Here is an 18,522-nt window from a genome sequence, read left to right on the forward strand (position 1 = left end):
AATGACATAGCAATGATGTGGGAGAGATTTATTTCATATATGTATATACTGTGAGTTTTGTTGCATCATTAAATGATTTACTCCACAGACACTTTTAGGGTAGGGAACAGGGCTTATTCTTTTGTGCAGAGGCATTGCCCAGCACATGATAAATGCATAATCATATTTGTTTAAGGAATGAAGGTGTGCCACTCAGAGCTGTGGTAAGGCTCCAGGATACTTTGACAATGCTATTGGGTAAGCAACACTAGGGAGTAATTTTTCTTTAATAAGTAATTAGATAATAAATAAACCTTCTCTTTAGGTATTGAACAGCTGAAACCCAGAGACAGCCGCTCAATATACATAACCAGCTTTCCTTCTTTAAGTAAACTCTTATTTGAAAACATCAATACAAACATCAATAAACTTATATGAATTTAAGCAATTTTTTATATTGCATTTGTAATTTTTAATATTTTTATTTCCCTCTTGAAGTCCGATTTATCAAACTAAACTTTCCCAGGTACTTAAATAATTTCTAAAATCTAGTAAGTTAAACTTATACATATGGTAAGCCTTAAGTTCTTTTCAGTATTTGACTACTGTCTAAAAACTTAATGAGTTTTTTTACTTCAAAGCACAAATTAGCTCTGTTGATCAATTACATAAATTATATTGGAGTACAAGGCTGATCTGTTCATCTAATTGACCAAATTCTTCTAAATATTAAAAAAATACTTAAAACACCAAATGTGCACAGATTCCTTGACAAAAAAAATAATAAGTTTAGTTTTTGCATATTAACTATAGTTCATTCTAAATCTTCCTATGGCTAACTCACTATCTTAGGCATTTTGAAGTACCTTTTCTCGTATTGTCCAAGATGCTACCTAGATACTGCTGGGAAACTCCTTAGCCGCATTTATAGTGACTTTTGTAATGCCTTCCACAGCAGGAGTGTCATAGCTTTCCTATTCATCATGGCACATACCCCGTGTTGAATCATACCAATGGTATTTTTCCCATCTACCTAGTGAAATCTGCAAGTCCCACCCAAGGCTGCTACACGACTTAACTGAATTTTGCTATTTCTTTGGCTGTCATTTTATTATTTCTTTCCATGTAGATCTTAGGATCTTTAACCTAATGGAATCTTGCTTTTTCCCCCCATATTTTCCCATCCAGGGAGATCAAAACCACTTGGGGAGTCTGATTAATTTGGGGGTATCACTCATCTTTCTGTTTGATTATATGCTCACAGTATTTAAGGCCATCCTAACTGGAAGAAAGATTATAAACATGATATACAAACTTAGAGAAAGTTTGAAAGTAATAGTTTTCTAGACATTTTTAGATATTCTTGTTGGCCTTTCAACTTTCCTCTTTTTAGAAATGTTCTCCTTTACCTCAACTAGAATTCCCACCCTGTAGTTATTCTTCCTTTAATAGCTAAAGTCTTTAGATCTCCTTATAGCCAGGTAGTACTGTAACCTCGAAGCAAGTTATCAGGTTCCCTGCCAAGAAACCAGTGTTTTAGCCAGCAAAGCATCATGTGGGATGAACCACCACACTGAAACTGCTTCATGTTGGCAGGAGTGAGACCTTTCCAGTGCTTGCTCCACACAGGTTCCACTGAAACCAAACTCACAGATAATATGGTATCCTCTATCCAGTCTCCTCAGTTCCCATTGCTGTAACAAGTTTTGCTCGGAGGGAATCACAAATGCCAAAAGTGTAGCATGTCCTGACTTGTAATGTTTTTTTTTTTCCCTATGACAGCCTTTTCAGTTTTCCAGCTCAAGCCAGTTAAGCACTCAGTTGAAGAGTGCGCTTCCACCTTTAGACAATTATCAGGTTGGTTTGTTACCTACTCCAACCAACTTTTTGAAGAGAATTTCTAAAATGTGTCACCCTTTACTTTGAGACATTATGGCATCTCAAATATTTAAAATGAAACAAATTATAAAGAAGCGTTTTCTCTACTCATAATGTATAATTATCTCTAGAACACATATGAATGCAGATAAAAATTTAAAGTATGTTAAAATATTACATTATTTTGGGCTTCCCTGGTGGCGCAGTGGTTGACAGTCCGAGCACCAAAAAAGTGTTGAGCTTTATTCTCTATTGGCCACTTTTATCTTAAATTTAAAAATTCCTATTTCAAGATACTTAACACACCTTAAAATTATATGCCACATTTGGCAGCATTCAAAATAATATATTTTGGGCACTGAAGTCTATTTAAAATAACTGATTATAAAAAGATTTTAAGGAACAATAATGTTGTTGGAATAAACTTCCCAAGGTGACTAATTATAGAGGCACATCGTTCATCTTGGTATAAGGAGGTTCCTTGACTTATACTTAGTGTATTTATCTTTTGAATTTGTTATATGCCTAGATATTGTGTCAGGTACTAGAAATACAAAAAATCCCTAGACATACTGTCTACTTTTAATTGCACACAATCTAAAGTTCTAGAGTTTATATTTTTCACAAAATTGTTAATATATGTGAAAAACTTTCAGACCACTTTTTTAAAGTTGAAGTATACCTGATTTGCAATGTGTCAGTTTCAGGTATTAAGCAAAGCGATTCGGTTATATATATTTATAACTTTTCAGATTCTCTTCCATTATAGGTTATTTATAAGATACTGAATATAGTTCCCTGTGCTATACAGTAGGTCCACTTCTTTAGTTATGCCTTGAACAAGCCTGAAAAGCTCAAGAACACTTAATTTTTTTCCTTGAAGGAGGAGCTAGAGCCTGACAGCTAACCTTGTTTTATCTTTGCTTTCAGTGAAGTAATGAAAATGAAAAAGAGGTACGAAGTGGGTTTGGATAAACTGGATTCTGCTGCATCTCAAGTAGCCACAATGCAATTCGAGTTAGAGGCTCTACATCCTCAATTAAAAGTTGCTAGCAAAGAGGTTGATGAAATGATGATGATCATTGAGAGGGAGTCTGTAGAAGTTGCCAAAACTGAAAAAATAGTGAAAGCTGATGAAACAATAGCAAATGAACAAGCTATGGCTGCCAAAGCCATCAAAGATGAATGTGATGCTGACCTGGCAGGGGCCTTGCCCATACTAGAGTCAGCTCTAGCTGCCCTTGACACTCTCACTGCACAGGTAAGAGCACAGCCACAGGCTTGCTGGGAGACGCATCATCATAGCTTAAGAAAGTACTTAATATTGTGTGCTACAATCTAGTCTGTCTTTCCAAATTAGTCTCCACATTTAATGCGATTGAAATCATTTTCAAATTGGCAAAAAGATTCCCTCATTCACCTGGAAAAAAAGAAATGAACATGCATGACTAAGACAATTTTGAAAAAGAAGCAAGCTTCCAAATGTTCTAAACAACCGTACAACAACTGTTATTTCAGGAACTTTGCAGAGCAACTTTAATCAACAGGGGTATAAGACCCAAGTACATATTTTGATGCTATGTGCACCTATTTCATATTTAGACACTTGTAATTGGAATATACCTTACAGTATATATGATAAAGTGTTATGTCAATGTTTTTCGGTTGTTTTTTGTGATACATAATATGGCTTATAATGTTATATTTTATAATAGCATGTCTAAGCTTTGAAATTTATTAAAAATTAAGGTGTGAAAGTGAATATTTCAATTAAGAAAGATAAAGATGAATTTTAAAAAATAAATAGTGTTGGGAATCTTGGCTAAACTTTTGGGTGAGGTAAGGGAGAAAGTGTTAGATCCTTTCGTCACACCTTACTCCAAAATAGATTTCAGATTGAAATTTAAATATAAGTAGTTATATTACTATAAAAATGGTTGAAAATGTGGGTCAGATGTTAATAATCTTGGAATGTAAACTAGAACCTAGGGTTTCTTTGGTATAAGAAATCAGGAACAAAAAAACAGTAAGCAATATTGTTCGTAATGTATATGCTCTCTTTTGTATTTTTCATAAATAATAAAAATTTTTTAAAGTACTGAATTTTAGTACCTAAAAACCAACACATTTTGTTTGATATAAACACCATGGACAGAACTTTAGAAACGCTGAGGAAAAACTTTTCAACTATATGGTAAACAAGATATTAATATGCTTCTATGTGAAAAGCTCTTACAAATCAATAACAAGCTTTAAGATAAGATAGTAAATGGTATAAAGAAGTACTAATTCACAAAGGAGGAAATACAAATAGTCAATAAACATATGAATACAAAGTGTCAATAAACATATCATTCCTTATTTGTATTTAAAGAAATACAGATCAAAATAAAATTTCTTTGGCCTGTCAGAATGCCTACCAGTGTTGCTAAGGGTGTAGGTAGTAAAGCAGCAGGCACCCTTCTGCTTTCTGGAGGACAGTTTGTCAGTATTTGTCAAAAGCTTTAAAACAATAAAAGACATTAAGACTTTAATTCAATACGGCAACTGTAATAGTAAAAAAGAGAAAAAGGCACAGATAGGGTATGAGAATTATGGTTCTTATCTACGCATTGGAAGGCTATCTATACAGCCATTAAAAATGATGCAAATGTTTACTAGCATGAGCGGATGTTCGCTATGTATTGTGATTGAAATAGAACAGATTTTAAAACAGCGTGTATGTTAAGTATACTATGATTCCATTGGTTAAAATACAGCATATACACTGGTTTATAGCGTATACATATGAAAAAGATATAGAGGAATATAAAGGAAAATGTTTACAAGAGCTAACTGTATATAGTCGGTTTATAGGAGACACTCATATGTATAATTTCTCTGTGTTTTTCTGTTTGCATCTATGACATTTATAGCTTTTCAGAAGCAACAAAACTCTTACTTTGTGACAGCCAAACTCTCTTTCTTGTGTCTTTGAAGTAGATTTCATGTCATAAGTAATCTCATATAGGGTATCTTCCCGTTACTCTTTTTTGTCTGTAACTTTTCCTTTGGGATAAACTTCTCAACACTTCTTGACACAATTCTATCACTTTCACCATTTCTACCTAATGAACGGTGAGTTTCTATCTTATGACTTAGTTTGAAAATAGGAACGGATTACAAGTCATATGTAAACAATTCTTTTTTAATAATAGCATGTTATTATTTCAAGGACATTACAGTGGTAAAATCCATGAAGAGTCCTCCCGCTGGTGTCAAGCTTGTTATGGAAGCTGTATGCATCTTGAAAGGCATCAAAGCTGACAAAATCCCTGACCCAACGGGTTCAGGGAAAAAAATTGAGGATTTCTGGGGTCCCGCCAAAAGACTTCTTGGTGACATTCGATTTCTACAGTCACTTCATGAATATGACAAGGACAATATTCCTCCAGCTTACATGAACATCATAAGAAAAAATTATATTCCAAATCCAGATTTTGTTCCAGAAAAGATTAGAAATGCTTCCACAGCAGCCGAAGGTCTGTGCAAATGGGTCATAGCAATGGATTCATATGACAAGTAAGTACTAACAAAAAGAAAATGAACTGGTGTGTTTTATTTTCAGGTTTGGCCACTTAAATAATATAAAGAGCTACATAGGTGAGAGGGTCCTCAGAAAATCCTGTCTAATGCCTGTTATATGACATATTTACTGGAGGCAAGACTATACCAACTAAATACAATGATACTTCAACTTTTTGGACTCAGGAACCCTTTATATTCTTAAAAATTATTGCAGACCCCAAAACCTTTTTTATCTACCATATTAGAAATTAAAACTGAGAATTAAAAAAAATATTTACCTCATTTTTAAATAGCAATAAAAAACTCCACGTTTACATAAGTAACTTTTTTTTCATCCACATTTTCAAAAAAAGTTGTGAGAAAAGCGGTGGTGTTTCATATTTTTGCACATCTCTTTACTGTGTGCTTTAAAAGACAGCTTGACTCTCAGATCTGCTTCTTCATTCAATCTGTTGTGGGATATATTGTTTTGATTGAAGTATATGAGGAAAATGCAGCCTCACACAGATGTTTAGTTGCACAAGGAGGACCTCTCGGAGTCCCTGAAGGGGAGGGGACATGTCTTGGACCACATTTTGAAAACCACCCTTAACATTTATTCTTTGTTTAGACAAATAGCCTTTTTTGATGATTGTATGAGAAATACTTATATACAAAACAGAGTAAAAAATTTTGGTTATTTCTTCAAAACAGGAACTATTACTGGATGTCTTTCAAACTCATAAACAGTTTGAATCATTGTACGTATATATTACAGGCTATGTATATTTTGGACCATGATATATTATGTTAATGATAAATTTTAATTTAATGTTTTATCATTTATTTAGAAATATAACATGACTTAATTCCATTTTCCAGATAAAAGAATTTAGATCCATCCTTTTTCCTACATAATCCCTTTTATTACCAACATACATATTTATAAGCTAGCTGGTTTTAGTTATGGATATATTCTGAAATTTGAGAAAAGTACAATATAAAGACAGGAGTGTCATTCTTAGATGTATTTAATAAAACTGGAAGAGAAAAAAAAGAGTTGGGGAACTGAGGAAGTGGGCGGACACACACAAAATCATTTTAACTATTTTGAGATGAAAATAAAATAACCCATTTAATTATTTAAAATAAATATTTTTTAAAAATGAAAGAGTTCCTTGAAAAAAAAATGAAAGAGTAAAATGATGTAAATAAAATACCCTTCTTCTCATCATAATTAAGCCTTAACGAATTAGGCTAGTTTCCACAAACACTCCTCTATTTTACATGTATATGCTTATTCTCCTTTTCCAAAATCACCGAAATTGACATTGGTGACAACTGAATATTTTATTTTGGGTAAAAAAATTACTTATTTGAAAACATTATGTGTATTTGATATCTATTTTAATAGTCATGTTTTATGTGCTGAGATCAGATTTGACTGATTCCTAAATGAAATATAAAATATAGAAATCAGTATAGGTTATACATGAAGATGTGTTTTGAGTTATAGTAAGGATATTAGAAAAGTAAATTCAGTGATAGAAAGTACACTAGAATATTAAACATGTATTTAATTTTCCAATTTTACTTTTGGCAGAGTGGCAAAAATAGTAGCTCCCAAAAAGATAAAACTGGCTGCAGCTGAAGGGGAGCTTAAAATTGCCATGGATGGTCTCAGAAAGAAGCAGTCAGTGCTTCGGGAAGTTCAGGACAAGCTGACCAAGCTTCAGGACACACTCGAACTAAATAAACAAAAGAAGGCTGACTTGGAAAACCAGGTATAGGATAATACAGACAAATATGGGCAAATCCTCAATTATTCTAAATAAAAATGATGTTCATGCTGGCACAAACACAGCAATCCTATTTTCTTCCTGGTCAGTGGTTGGCAAACAGTGGACCACAGGCCAAGTCCACCATTGTCAGTTTTTGTACAGCCCACAAGCTAATAATGGTTTTGACATTTTTAAATGATTGATTATATAAGTACCTATATAATATCCTCATTTTTGCCTCTTGGTCCACAGAGCCTAAAATATTTACCTTCTGGCTCTTTACCCCACAAAAAGAAAAAAATTGTCAATAATCTCTGTTGCAGATTACTAGAATATTGAGCTAGATGATTTACATCATTCTTCATTATAAGTGAGAAAATGGAGAACCAAAATGTTAAGTGACTTAGTGTTAAGTGACTTATATAAGAGTTAATAACTGATTTTCTTTGCTGTACACCTGAAACTAACACAACATTGTTAATCAACTATACTCCAATAAAAATTATTTTTTTTAAAAAAAGAGTGAATGGCAGAGCTGAGATTAGAACTCAATACCCAGAACCACAGTGTGTCCACTGAAAATGTTTTTAAGACTAAAATCACTGCTCTTCGATAGTGATACCATTTGCAAAAATTAATTGCTAGTGTCTGATTATGTTCCAGAAAAAAGTGAAAACATTTTATAACAGTTAACATTTATTGCGTGCTTATATGCAAGGCACTGTTGTTCTGAGAGCAATGTATATTATCTCATTGATTCTCACAAAAGCTTTCTGAGGGAGGTAATCTTTTTGAACCATTTTGTAATAACTGAAACACAGAAAAGTTAAGCAACTTACTCATGGTCAATGCAGCTTCTAAGCTAAGATCCAAACCCAGGCAGTCTGACTCTAATAGCTATGCTCTTTCTCACTGTACTAGACTGCTTCTTTCTGTAGGATATGTGCACAAATTCTGTATTTGTGCAATATGTGACATTGTGCTAATCTTAAAAATGTGACCTATTATTAGGCATGGGTTCCAAGTGATCAGTTTTAGTTTAAATAATATAACTAAAAAATGGGTATGTGTTTGCTTACTGTAAACATTTTTCAACTGTGTTGTATGTTTGAAATAACTTTTCATAATAAAATGTTGGAAAATTATGGTAATGTAAATTGAATGCATGCATATATGTGTATTAAAGATCTACTTTTGGAAGAGAAATTTTGGCTAAAATATTTTTACTTGGTGGCTCCTGATGGCAACTTTATTATAGTCCAAGACCTGATTCAACATTTTAATACTGTTGAAAGAAGAATGGGTGAAGAAAGAAACTAGGAAGCAAAAGATATTAAAGGAGGGAAAATTAAGAGAGAAAGGTTTTTATTTAGGAAGTATCAAAAATATTACCAATTACATACCTTCTGCTTTTTTTAAACCTATCTTTAGATAAACTGATACAGTATTTTATATCTTTTAATCTAAAAGCATTTATTTAATATAAATATTAATAGCATAAGAAAAAGTATAAGACAAATTCTTATTCCAAAATAATCTGTCTCTGCTTTTATCAATTATTTACTTCTGTTCATGTAAATTATTTCATTTTGAACTTTAAGATAACCTTTACTTAATCTTGTCATCTTCTAAGAATAATGATGCTAAGTCATTTAAAATTAATCAAAATAATTCAGGTATTCTGTTGGAATATTGCTATTGCATGGGTTGAAATAGCTTTTCCCAAAGTTTGCCATATTCATAATTACCCTTCCTCTTTTTTAAAAATAACATTGCTTAATTATGTATAATCAAACCTGGTTGACAATCTTCTGCACAAAGTAGGCTGTCAACTATTGATTGATGTCCTAATTTAAGGTTAATTGCAAGTGTCTGAGTAGGTTGACACAATTTAACAACTTGAAAATTGTGCTTTGTAAGTAAGCATAAATTATTAAAACTTTTAAACATTTAACCTTTAAAATGATCATTAAATCAAACACAAGTTAAATGAGGGGAAAACGTTCATAGAATATTTAAAATAAAATGCATTTAGATTATTAAAATGGAGGGGAAACGTCTATATTTGCAAGAGGATGTCCTTTATTACTTAATTAACTTCCAGTGTCTCATACGGTAGCTCATTTCCTTTAATAGAGCTATTCTTTGCGTTATATGATAAATATCTGTTACAAATTTCACAAATTATATTAAAGTACACACTTTATCATGAAAAATGTTCTAAAAGGTCATGGACTTGCCGGTCTTCATAGTTAGATATTGCACATTTTTCTTTTAGAATGTTAAAAAAAATAAATTCCAGGCGTGTTTGTAATGTAAAACTTTATCCCTCAGGGTAAAATCTTGCTGAAATTTAAATAATTTTTTAACTTATTCTCCTTGTAGTTGTTGATAAAAGTTTACTTTTATTTTTGAGGTTGACCTGTGTAGCAAAAAGCTAGAACGAGCTGAAAAGTTGATCGGAGGCCTTGGGGGTGAGAAAACTCGCTGGAGCCAAACAGCTCTGGAGCTGGGGCAGCTGTACATCAACCTGACAGGGGACATCCTCATTTCCTCAGGGGTCGTCGCTTACCTCGGAGCCTTTACATCTAACTATCGACAGGTAGGGAGTACTCATCGACCTCTAGGGTCTCTTCCTGACCCTCCCATTACAATCAACATTAATCTTGGGGTTTTTTGTTTGTTTGTTTGTTTGGATTTTTTGGTAAGTACGAGGTAGAAAAATGTTTTCAAGTGATTTCTAGTTGTGTATTTTAATTATTCAATAAATTAACTTGGTAGCCAAAAAAGTGCTGTATCAAATACTCTTCTAATTGTTTTAGAAACAAAAAGATCTACTTTAGAATGTAATGTGAAATGGTAGGCTCTAATGATAAAATTTCAGTTCTCAAACAAGTATAAAGGTATCGGGATATTTTGGGGGGCTGGGGGCTGTTTAGTCAACTACTCTCTATGAATCTCAATAATAAATCATTTCCAAATGACTTGAGAAACTGAAACTTTATGGGAGGAAAAGATGAACCTACCTAAAACCCAATTGATAAGTGACTTCTTTCCTAAGAAAATAAATAGCAGGTTCCATGCTTCGAATTCCCACCCCTTTGACGGATTCTGCCTCCTTGATCCAACTCCTAACCCCTACTTCTTCTCCCAGCTTTTTTGTTCCACTGTTCAGTCCCTTTCTCAATGACACCCAGCACATTTTTCAGCTCTCTCTAGGAGTACAACCCAGGACATGGCCCTGTCAAAGCAGGAGGAGAGATTTAGAAAACTTAAAAGGAGAAGAAGGCAGTGAAAATAAAGAGAAGAGAGAAATTTGAAACATTTGCCAATAGCTTCTGGTGTCAACGGAGGAGAGAAAGAGTAAATGAAAACCCACTTCTGTGTGTGGCTTTATCAAGTTTTACAAAGCATTCGCTTTGCCCGTGGTCTCAGTTGAGCTTCACTTGAATTCAGGGCTTTCGCTTAAGTAGGGTTGATTCTTGGTGGCCACTGTTTTGGTTTGCTTGTTTGCTTTTAACCAAACTAGTTTAAAATCCTCACATTGATCATGCTTCTGTCTTTATCTTTTGGTTCTGGTAGCCCTTGTCCTGGTGCATGACTTTCATATTCTTCTTAGCTTTCTGTCTTCATTTGTGTCTGAATGACTGTTTGCAGTTATGGCATTGACATCTTGTAGTTCAGATAATTAACTTTTAACATGACACTATTTACCTAGTCATAGACTTGTTTGCTTGACATTTTCAGAGACTGAGGCTTATGAAGATTAAGAAAACTGCTCAGAACCACACAGCTGGTTAATGACAGAGCAGAAATGAGACTTGTTGTCACCTGAATCCTAATTTAGCCCTCTTTCTACTCTTCAATGTCAACTTGGAAGGATGGAAGTGGTACCTGCAGAGCCTCCTACACTCCTCTGCTGGTTCCCAACATACCCCCGGGTGTCTGCACTGGCTCCTGTTGAGCATTCCAGTGCCGTGCTGGAAGTCACCAGCCAGGGCCACTCCTCCCAACCCAGCCCTCTCTGACGACTCCTTCCAAAGCACTGCATCTTGCTTGACTCCCCGGTCACCTGCTTCCACCAGAATGGGGGCTGCCAGTTAGACCACTACACAAACGCTTCAAGGAAGCATTGAGGCTTGAACTGAGACCTTGAAATTTATGGACAGAAGCAAAGCAACACTAAACTAGACACAAGCTCCAAGCAAAGCTCATAACTCCTTCTGTGAACTTCTGTGCACTGTCCCCACCCCTGATTCAAGAGGACACCTTATCCCGTCCCATCTAAGAAGACTTGAAGGCAATTGTATCCCTTCCTTGCTTTACTGTAGCAACCTAGGCTTTTACTTAACTAATCTCTAACGTCATTGTTCCTTCCTTTGAATTCATTCTCTGAATCCTGCTCTGTAATCATCTCTTTTATCTATTTCTCCTGGGTCAGGGCAGCTGGTAGTTTACGCCCCATCAAGTTTCCCATTCGATTCTAAGCACGAGGGTAATAGTGGCAACTTCAGTGCTCTGCCCAGATCCCCACCTGGTTTCCTGTGCGTTCACGTTCAACAACCAGCACCTGTGGCTTTTTTGGTAGACTTCCCTTGGATTCTTAGAACTCACTTTGCACAGTGCTTGGAGAGCTAAAATTGGCTGGGAATTTACTGCCCTCTGAGGCTGACCTCAATGAAAGACTGACAGAGGTGAGAGCTTGAAGTTCCGTCTCCCTTCCTCTGGTTGGAACAAACGCAAGGAATAACTTACAGCCCCTATAGGAATAAGGTGTAACCACCTGTGCAGAACTTTGGCTGATCTCTCACCTTTTACTGGCTTTTTCCTGGTCGTTATACTGCTTCTCCTAGTATCCCTTCTTTAATAAATCATTTCAGATAAATCTTCATGTCAGAGTCTGCTACTGGGAAACCCAAGTAAGACAAAAAGGCTTTAAAACAATCTTGGTTTTTTCCTAACATCAAAGTCTCTGGATACCAAGAGCCTGCAGTAAGTAGCTAGATCCCCTCCCTCTAAGCTTGAGTCTGAGTAGTTGTCAATTATTCATCAACCCCTTTGTAGAGTTTCTGGCACTCCTCATAATAAAATGTAGAAAATTTCTATTCTCCTAGCATAACTGGGCCCACAGTATTCGATTGTAATGCCCATGCCTATCTCCAAAACAAAATCCTACAAAGCTGTAAGGACATACAAGCCCTGGAGTTGAATTACTTTGAACTTTCTAAGGGACCTTTTCCTACCAATAATCAAAGTCAAAACTGCTTTGGTGGTGGTAGTTACTTTCACCAAGATGGCACCCTTAGTGGTCAGTTTTCCATTTCCACCAACTATCTTACCACCTGATTACCAGCCAAGATCCTTGGCTTGTCTTTTGAGATGCTTGTTCAGAGGCCCTCATGTTCATTTCACTTATTCTTTGCTGCTACACCCTTACAGATGTATAATTGCCAGAGTTCATCTGTGATAACATACTACACCTATCAACTATAGATAGCATTCCACAGCAACTATGGCTTTCATTTTCCCTACTTCTTCCCCGTATCACTGGCTTCGATGCCCATACCAGCATCAAGCTGTATCTGAGAAAACCTTCAGACCTCCCCACAAAAGTCTTCAGGCCAACGAAAAATCAAAAACATGCCCATAGGAACTGTGTACTAGGTAGGAGCCAGAATCAAACTGGAAATGCTGCCTTCTCCTCCACCCTATATAGCCATGCCATCGGTCCTGGTGCCAACAACCAAACCAAGTAAAAACCCAGATGATAGTCATTAAGTACTCATGAGTGTGCTGTCTTAACTCAGTTTTGAATCATGGTTAACAACTCTGAATTCCCTTCTGTGGGCAGTTTGCTAAGCCCTCATGCCAACCATTTCCCTTTTCAGGCTCTAATAGTCCTGGGTTACAATAGGCACATATCCAACTTCCAGAGGCCCCCATATACCTAACACCCAAGGACAGCCCCTTCTTCCCGGTGCCTGTGGAACTATTCAAAGGACCCAGTCATCAGGAAGCCCTGGAAACCTAGCTAACTCCACCCCACTCTGCTTGATGTTTATAAACTGTCCCCTACAGTTCCACCTTGCTGTTACTCTGTGTCCAGGTGCAGCCTCCTGTGTATCAGCTTTCTCTCATTTGGAGCTGTAAGTAACAAAGAGTTCTGCCTCTCATCTATAGGAGTGTCTTTGTGTTATGGCCCACCTTCCAAGGAAGCTTTAATCATACCTAAGATCATATAATTATGAGACAGAAGCCTGGCAGACAATGCCTTAATCAAAATAAAAATGTCATCCATAAATGGACAGTTGGAAATCATGTGCCACTGATGAGATGCAATGAGAAGAACACAGTATCATTTCTGTGATATTCCTGCCAAAGGTGCATAACCTAAATTGACTTATGACAGAATACCACACAGACCCAGCTGTGGGGCATTCTACAGAATAACCGGCTAATCAAGGTCATGAAAATCATCAGCTGTCCCCAAACTGTCATAGCCTTTCATGTGCAAACCGAAGGGAGTGTTGGTCCAACCTACTCAGCAGGAACCCGAGGGAGAGGGTAGTACCCACCATGCGCTCTCAGCTAGCTCCACTTGGTACACACGGCATCCTCATTTGCCCACGGACTGGTATCAACACCACATATATCCACCTTCTCCTTGCCCCTTTCTAACCTATTTTCTCTCCAGTCATGTCTTTCACTGTTTATGAACCCTTTGATCTATAACCTCAATTTGGACCTTGATTTCTGATTTTCTGAGCGAACCTAAGATTGAAGTACGCTTCTGGTTCCTGAGCATCCTAGCAAACTGTGCCCCAGGTGGGGTATCCAAGACTCCAGTATGTGCCCTGATCCTTATTGGTGCCTAATAACCCTGCTGTGGTCCCTCCCCCAGGACATGTGAGAGCCAGGCACAAATGTTTTTTGTGTCCCCTACTGGTTCAAATTGGATTTACTTTTATACCACAATATTGTAGTAAGGTGTGCTGATATTTATAATTTAAAGAAAATGTGTAGAAAAACATGGTGATCTCCATGTATTTTGTCAACAGAAGCTTTGGAATCATAATTGGCAATTATTTTTTCCAGATACAAAGTTCTGATTTCACTAGTAAGTGATCTATCTAAATTTTATCTTAACATTATATATAATTTTCATTTGAATACATAGTAGAGCTTCTAAATTATGATTTTATTTGAAAAATATGATGAACACAAATCATTTTTGAGGTAGAGTTTCAACAATGCTTTGTAGACTCAGAGCGTAGTTGAGGAGTTTACACGGTATCCATTTGGTAACCTCCAACCTCATTTTTATATCTTTGTGTGTATGTCTTAAAGAACCAAATCAAGGAGTGGACAAATTTGTGCAAAGGAAGAGGTATCCCCTGCTCAGATGATTATTCCCTTATGAGTATTCTGGGAGAAGCAGTGACAATTCGAGCCTGGAATATTGCTGGATTACCTTCTGACTCATTTTCTATTGATAACGGAATCATCATAACGTAAGGAAAATATTTCTCACAAATGATCTCTATCAGTCAGTGGATTTATTTATCTGTGTACCTTTTTAACACAGCTAGTAAACTTTTATAGTATTGAAAAATGTTTTACTTAACTAATTAGCTAAAATAAATATGGATAATCACTTCCTTCTCCAACTAATGTCAGAGTAGTTGAGCATTGGGGACAGTAGTAAACAAACTAAAAACCCCAGATGACTTTTGCTTAATTTTTTATCAATTTTTAGCAAATAGAACAAAGCCCTGCCATAAGTAAGTGAAGTCCAAATTTTTTATTCCCATAAAACACAGGGTTTTGTTATTATAGGTTAGTGAAACATGCAGGGATAGGTTTGTGTTGGTGATGTCTTACTCCCTGCTGGGTGTGCAACCACCTTAAATGATATGGATACATTTCTGGGTCCTGGGCTGGTTGGGGCTTTTAAAAGAGTGGTGCTGTTCCTGGAATCTCCTGGTTAGTAGATAAATCCCATGGAGATTGGGCCGGGAGGATACTGGAGGCTCATCCAGCCTTACCTTTCCTCAAGTTGTTGCCTCCTAGAAGCCAAGGACTTCACTCTGTCCTAGTGTGAGGATGATCATTGATTGTGTTATTTTCAAGGTCACATTACTATGGGCCTTCTATCACTGGGCCAATCTTTTTGGAGGTTTTAGCATGTTAGAAATAGCACAGGGAAACCATCAGGAAACGTTCAGTTCTGTGTTACATCACTATTTTGAGTAGTTGTTACTTTACTACTGAAAAAGTAATTGATATGACGGTACTTAAAGTAAAAATGGTTGAGGCATGTAAATTTTTTAAAATGGAATTAACCACTATGTGTAAAAACCATATTATTAAATTTTTTGTTTGTAACATTTATGAAAATTATTCTACAAATTAAAATTCTGGTGAACAAATTTCTTTACTGCTCAGCAAATGATCCTGACATATGGATTTCTATAGCATTTATTTACTGAACTATTCTAAAAGGATTTGAAGCATGTGCAGTTTGAATATAACATAAAATAGGATAAAATCTGATAAGACCACCTAGGGATATTAAAGAGGTAGTTACTATTAGGTACTTGAGACAAGCTAATCCTTGCAGTTGGGTCCTGAATTAAGCTCACAGCTTTGCGATAACCAAGGTAAAAAAGAAAAGCTGTGTCACACAGTTCTTATTTTTCAATCAAGCAAATCATACTCAGAAAAACAAACTTTTCCGGGAACTAAACTTACATTTAATTATTTTGTTGATTGGGAGATGAGATTATCAAGCTTTTCTTTGGTGGACTAAAATTAAGCACTGGGTACTCTTGCTCTGATAATCTACATTAATCCGGAAGAAAAATCATAGAATCTAGATAAGTGATAAATATGTGCATTAGTTTGCAACTAAAACAGATGTTTAAGTACCTTTTAAGAAGTATAGGATGGCAGCTAGTTCGTTTTTTAAATACTTAACAAGTAGGTGGCAAACAGTTTGCGTAGACATTTAACGCGAGAATACACATTGGACATTGACAATATGGGAGGTTTCTGAAAGTTTAGAAGTCTATCTTTTGGAAGCCTCATATATTGTTGATGGGAATGTACATTGGTACAGCCACTATGGAGAACAGTATGGAGATTCCTCAAAAAAGTAAAAAGAGTACTACCATATGATCCAGCCATTCCACTTCTGGGTATTTATCTGAAGAAAACAAAAACACTAATTAGAAAAGATATATGCATCCCTATGTTCATCACAGCATTATTTATACTATCCAACAATATGGAAGTAACCCAAATGTCTCTCAACAGATGAAGGGCTAAAGATGTGGTGTATATGTGAGATGAAATACTACTCAGCCATAAAAAAGATGAAATCTTGCCACTCGTAACAACATGGATGGACCTTGAGGGTGTTATGCTAAGGAAATAAGTCAGATGGAAAAAGACAAATACTGTATGCTTTCGCTCCAATGTGAAATATTAAATAAATAGATAGATGGATAAATAATAAACAAAACAAAGCAAACATGTAGATACAGAGAGCAGAGTAGTAGTTACCAGAGGGGAGGGGATGGGGGTGTGGGAGGAGGGGGAAATGGGTAAAGGGGATCAAAGATCTGGTAATGAATGGAAACTAAACCTTCGGTGGTGGGCGTGCTGTAGAAGTCAAAATATAATATTGTACAAATAATAATAATTAATGATAATAAAATTTTATTTTAAAAATTTCAATAGAAAAAGAAGTCCACCTTTTACTTTTGTCCAGCTGGACCAATTAGCTTCAGCTAAAATAGTAGTCCAATTTTGTTGTTGTTGTTGCTATTGTTTCCCTCTCAGAAAAGAAAGCTTTGATCTTCCCAGACAATTGTGAATATACTTGGTCATGTCCCACATAGTAGTAGTTATGTCTTTATTGTTTTGATTTGCAATTTATATACTTTTGTTCTACCTAGGAGGACATCTATAATGTATTCCTATAACTCCATTTATCCAGCGGAGGCTGATATACTTCTTATATTCTAGCAAATAAATGTACCCTTTCTTTTGGGTCCAGTCATATTTCAATAATACTGGAACTGTTGATGAATATTTCTGCTTTTAAGATTCCATGTCTTTCAGTGATCTTTTTCAAGACAAACTTCCATTTCAGGAGAGATTGAGGTAGAAAATGGTTTTAATGAGCCATAACCCCTAAATGTTTGCTATTTGTTTGTAAAAGTGTTGAAGCATTAGCAAGAAGTTATGGTAGCAACCTTACTAAGTAGGAAATAAGTATTGTACTTATTTGCTAGTGTGTTCTTCCTTCCCCAGAGATACTTGCTTGATAATGATAATACCTAATATGGAGCACTTACTAAGGACCTGAGCCTGTGCTAAATGCTTTTCACATACTATCTCAGCTGAGGGAAGAGTCAGTAATTTAGGGAACTGGAAGAATATGTAAAATTTGGACAAGTTAGAACATAATTAACTTTTGGAGCTACTGACACTTGATGTTTCCTTAGCTAATCAGAATTTCAAGGGCTAGTGATAACATTCAATGTAATTGGATTCTATCTAAACATTTCACAGGGAAAGTATTGGGATTGTTTAACCACTTGGTAAGTAGATCAGACCTATATCTAATATAACTCTGCTTTTAAAAAATGTTTTAAGTTTTCATTTTTATAGGAGTCAGATAAATCAGGTTTATTTCAGCAACAGTAATAACTGAGAGGAACACCCAACTTTCTTTGTCTGTTTTTTTTTTTTTTAAACATCTTTATTGGGGTATAATTGCTTTACAATGGTGTGTTAGTTTCTGCTTTATAACAAAGTGAATCAGCTATACATATACATATGTTCCCACATGTCTTCCCTCTTGCGTCTCCCTCCCTCCCACTCTCCCCATCCCACCCTTCCATTGTCTGTTTTTATCTAATTGTGTGTGTGTGTGTGTGTGTGTGTAAAGAGGAAAATACCACAACTCTTTGAAATGCTCCACTGCTATATATCCAAATTCCATCCTTCCTTGCAGACTACAGTGAACATGTATTATCATGTTAGAAGTCTGTATTTTTCAAAAATACAGAAGAGCACCAAATATTTATCCTCTCTAGACAATAGCAAAAGAACAAACACTATCAAAACTTGGGGGCTTCCCTGGTGGCGCAGTGGTTGAGAGTCTGCCTGCCTATGCAGGGGACACGGGTTCGTGCCCCGGTCCGGGAGGATCCCACATGCCGCGGAGTGGCTGGGCCCGTGAGCCATGGCTGCTGAGCCTGCGCGTCCGGACCCTGTGCTCTGAAACGGGAGGGGCCACAACAGTGAGAGGCCTGCGTACCGCAAAAAA

General features: G+C 35.9%; 1 protein-coding gene across 1 annotated transcript in view; it reads left to right on the top strand.

Annotated features, from left to right (window-relative positions):
* The window catches only part of DNAH7 (dynein axonemal heavy chain 7), a 284,014-nt gene that overhangs the window by 189,268 nt on the left and 76,224 nt on the right, over positions 1-18,522 (top strand). Inside the window, exons 46-50 of the mRNA XM_024733634.1 lie at positions 2,788-3,118; positions 5,072-5,418; positions 7,007-7,187; positions 9,601-9,786; positions 14,532-14,695. Of these exons, the coding sequence (XP_024589402.1) occupies positions 2,788-3,118; positions 5,072-5,418; positions 7,007-7,187; positions 9,601-9,786; positions 14,532-14,695 (1,209 nt within the window). The remainder of the gene's footprint in view (positions 1-2,787; positions 3,119-5,071; positions 5,419-7,006; positions 7,188-9,600; positions 9,787-14,531; positions 14,696-18,522) is intronic.

The sequence above is a fragment of the Neophocaena asiaeorientalis genome, unplaced genomic scaffold, assembly GCF_003031525.2.
Source record: "Neophocaena asiaeorientalis asiaeorientalis breed wild unplaced genomic scaffold, Neophocaena_asiaeorientalis_V1.1 scaffold24, whole genome shotgun sequence".
Lineage (NCBI taxonomy): Eukaryota > Metazoa > Chordata > Mammalia > Artiodactyla > Phocoenidae > Neophocaena > Neophocaena asiaeorientalis.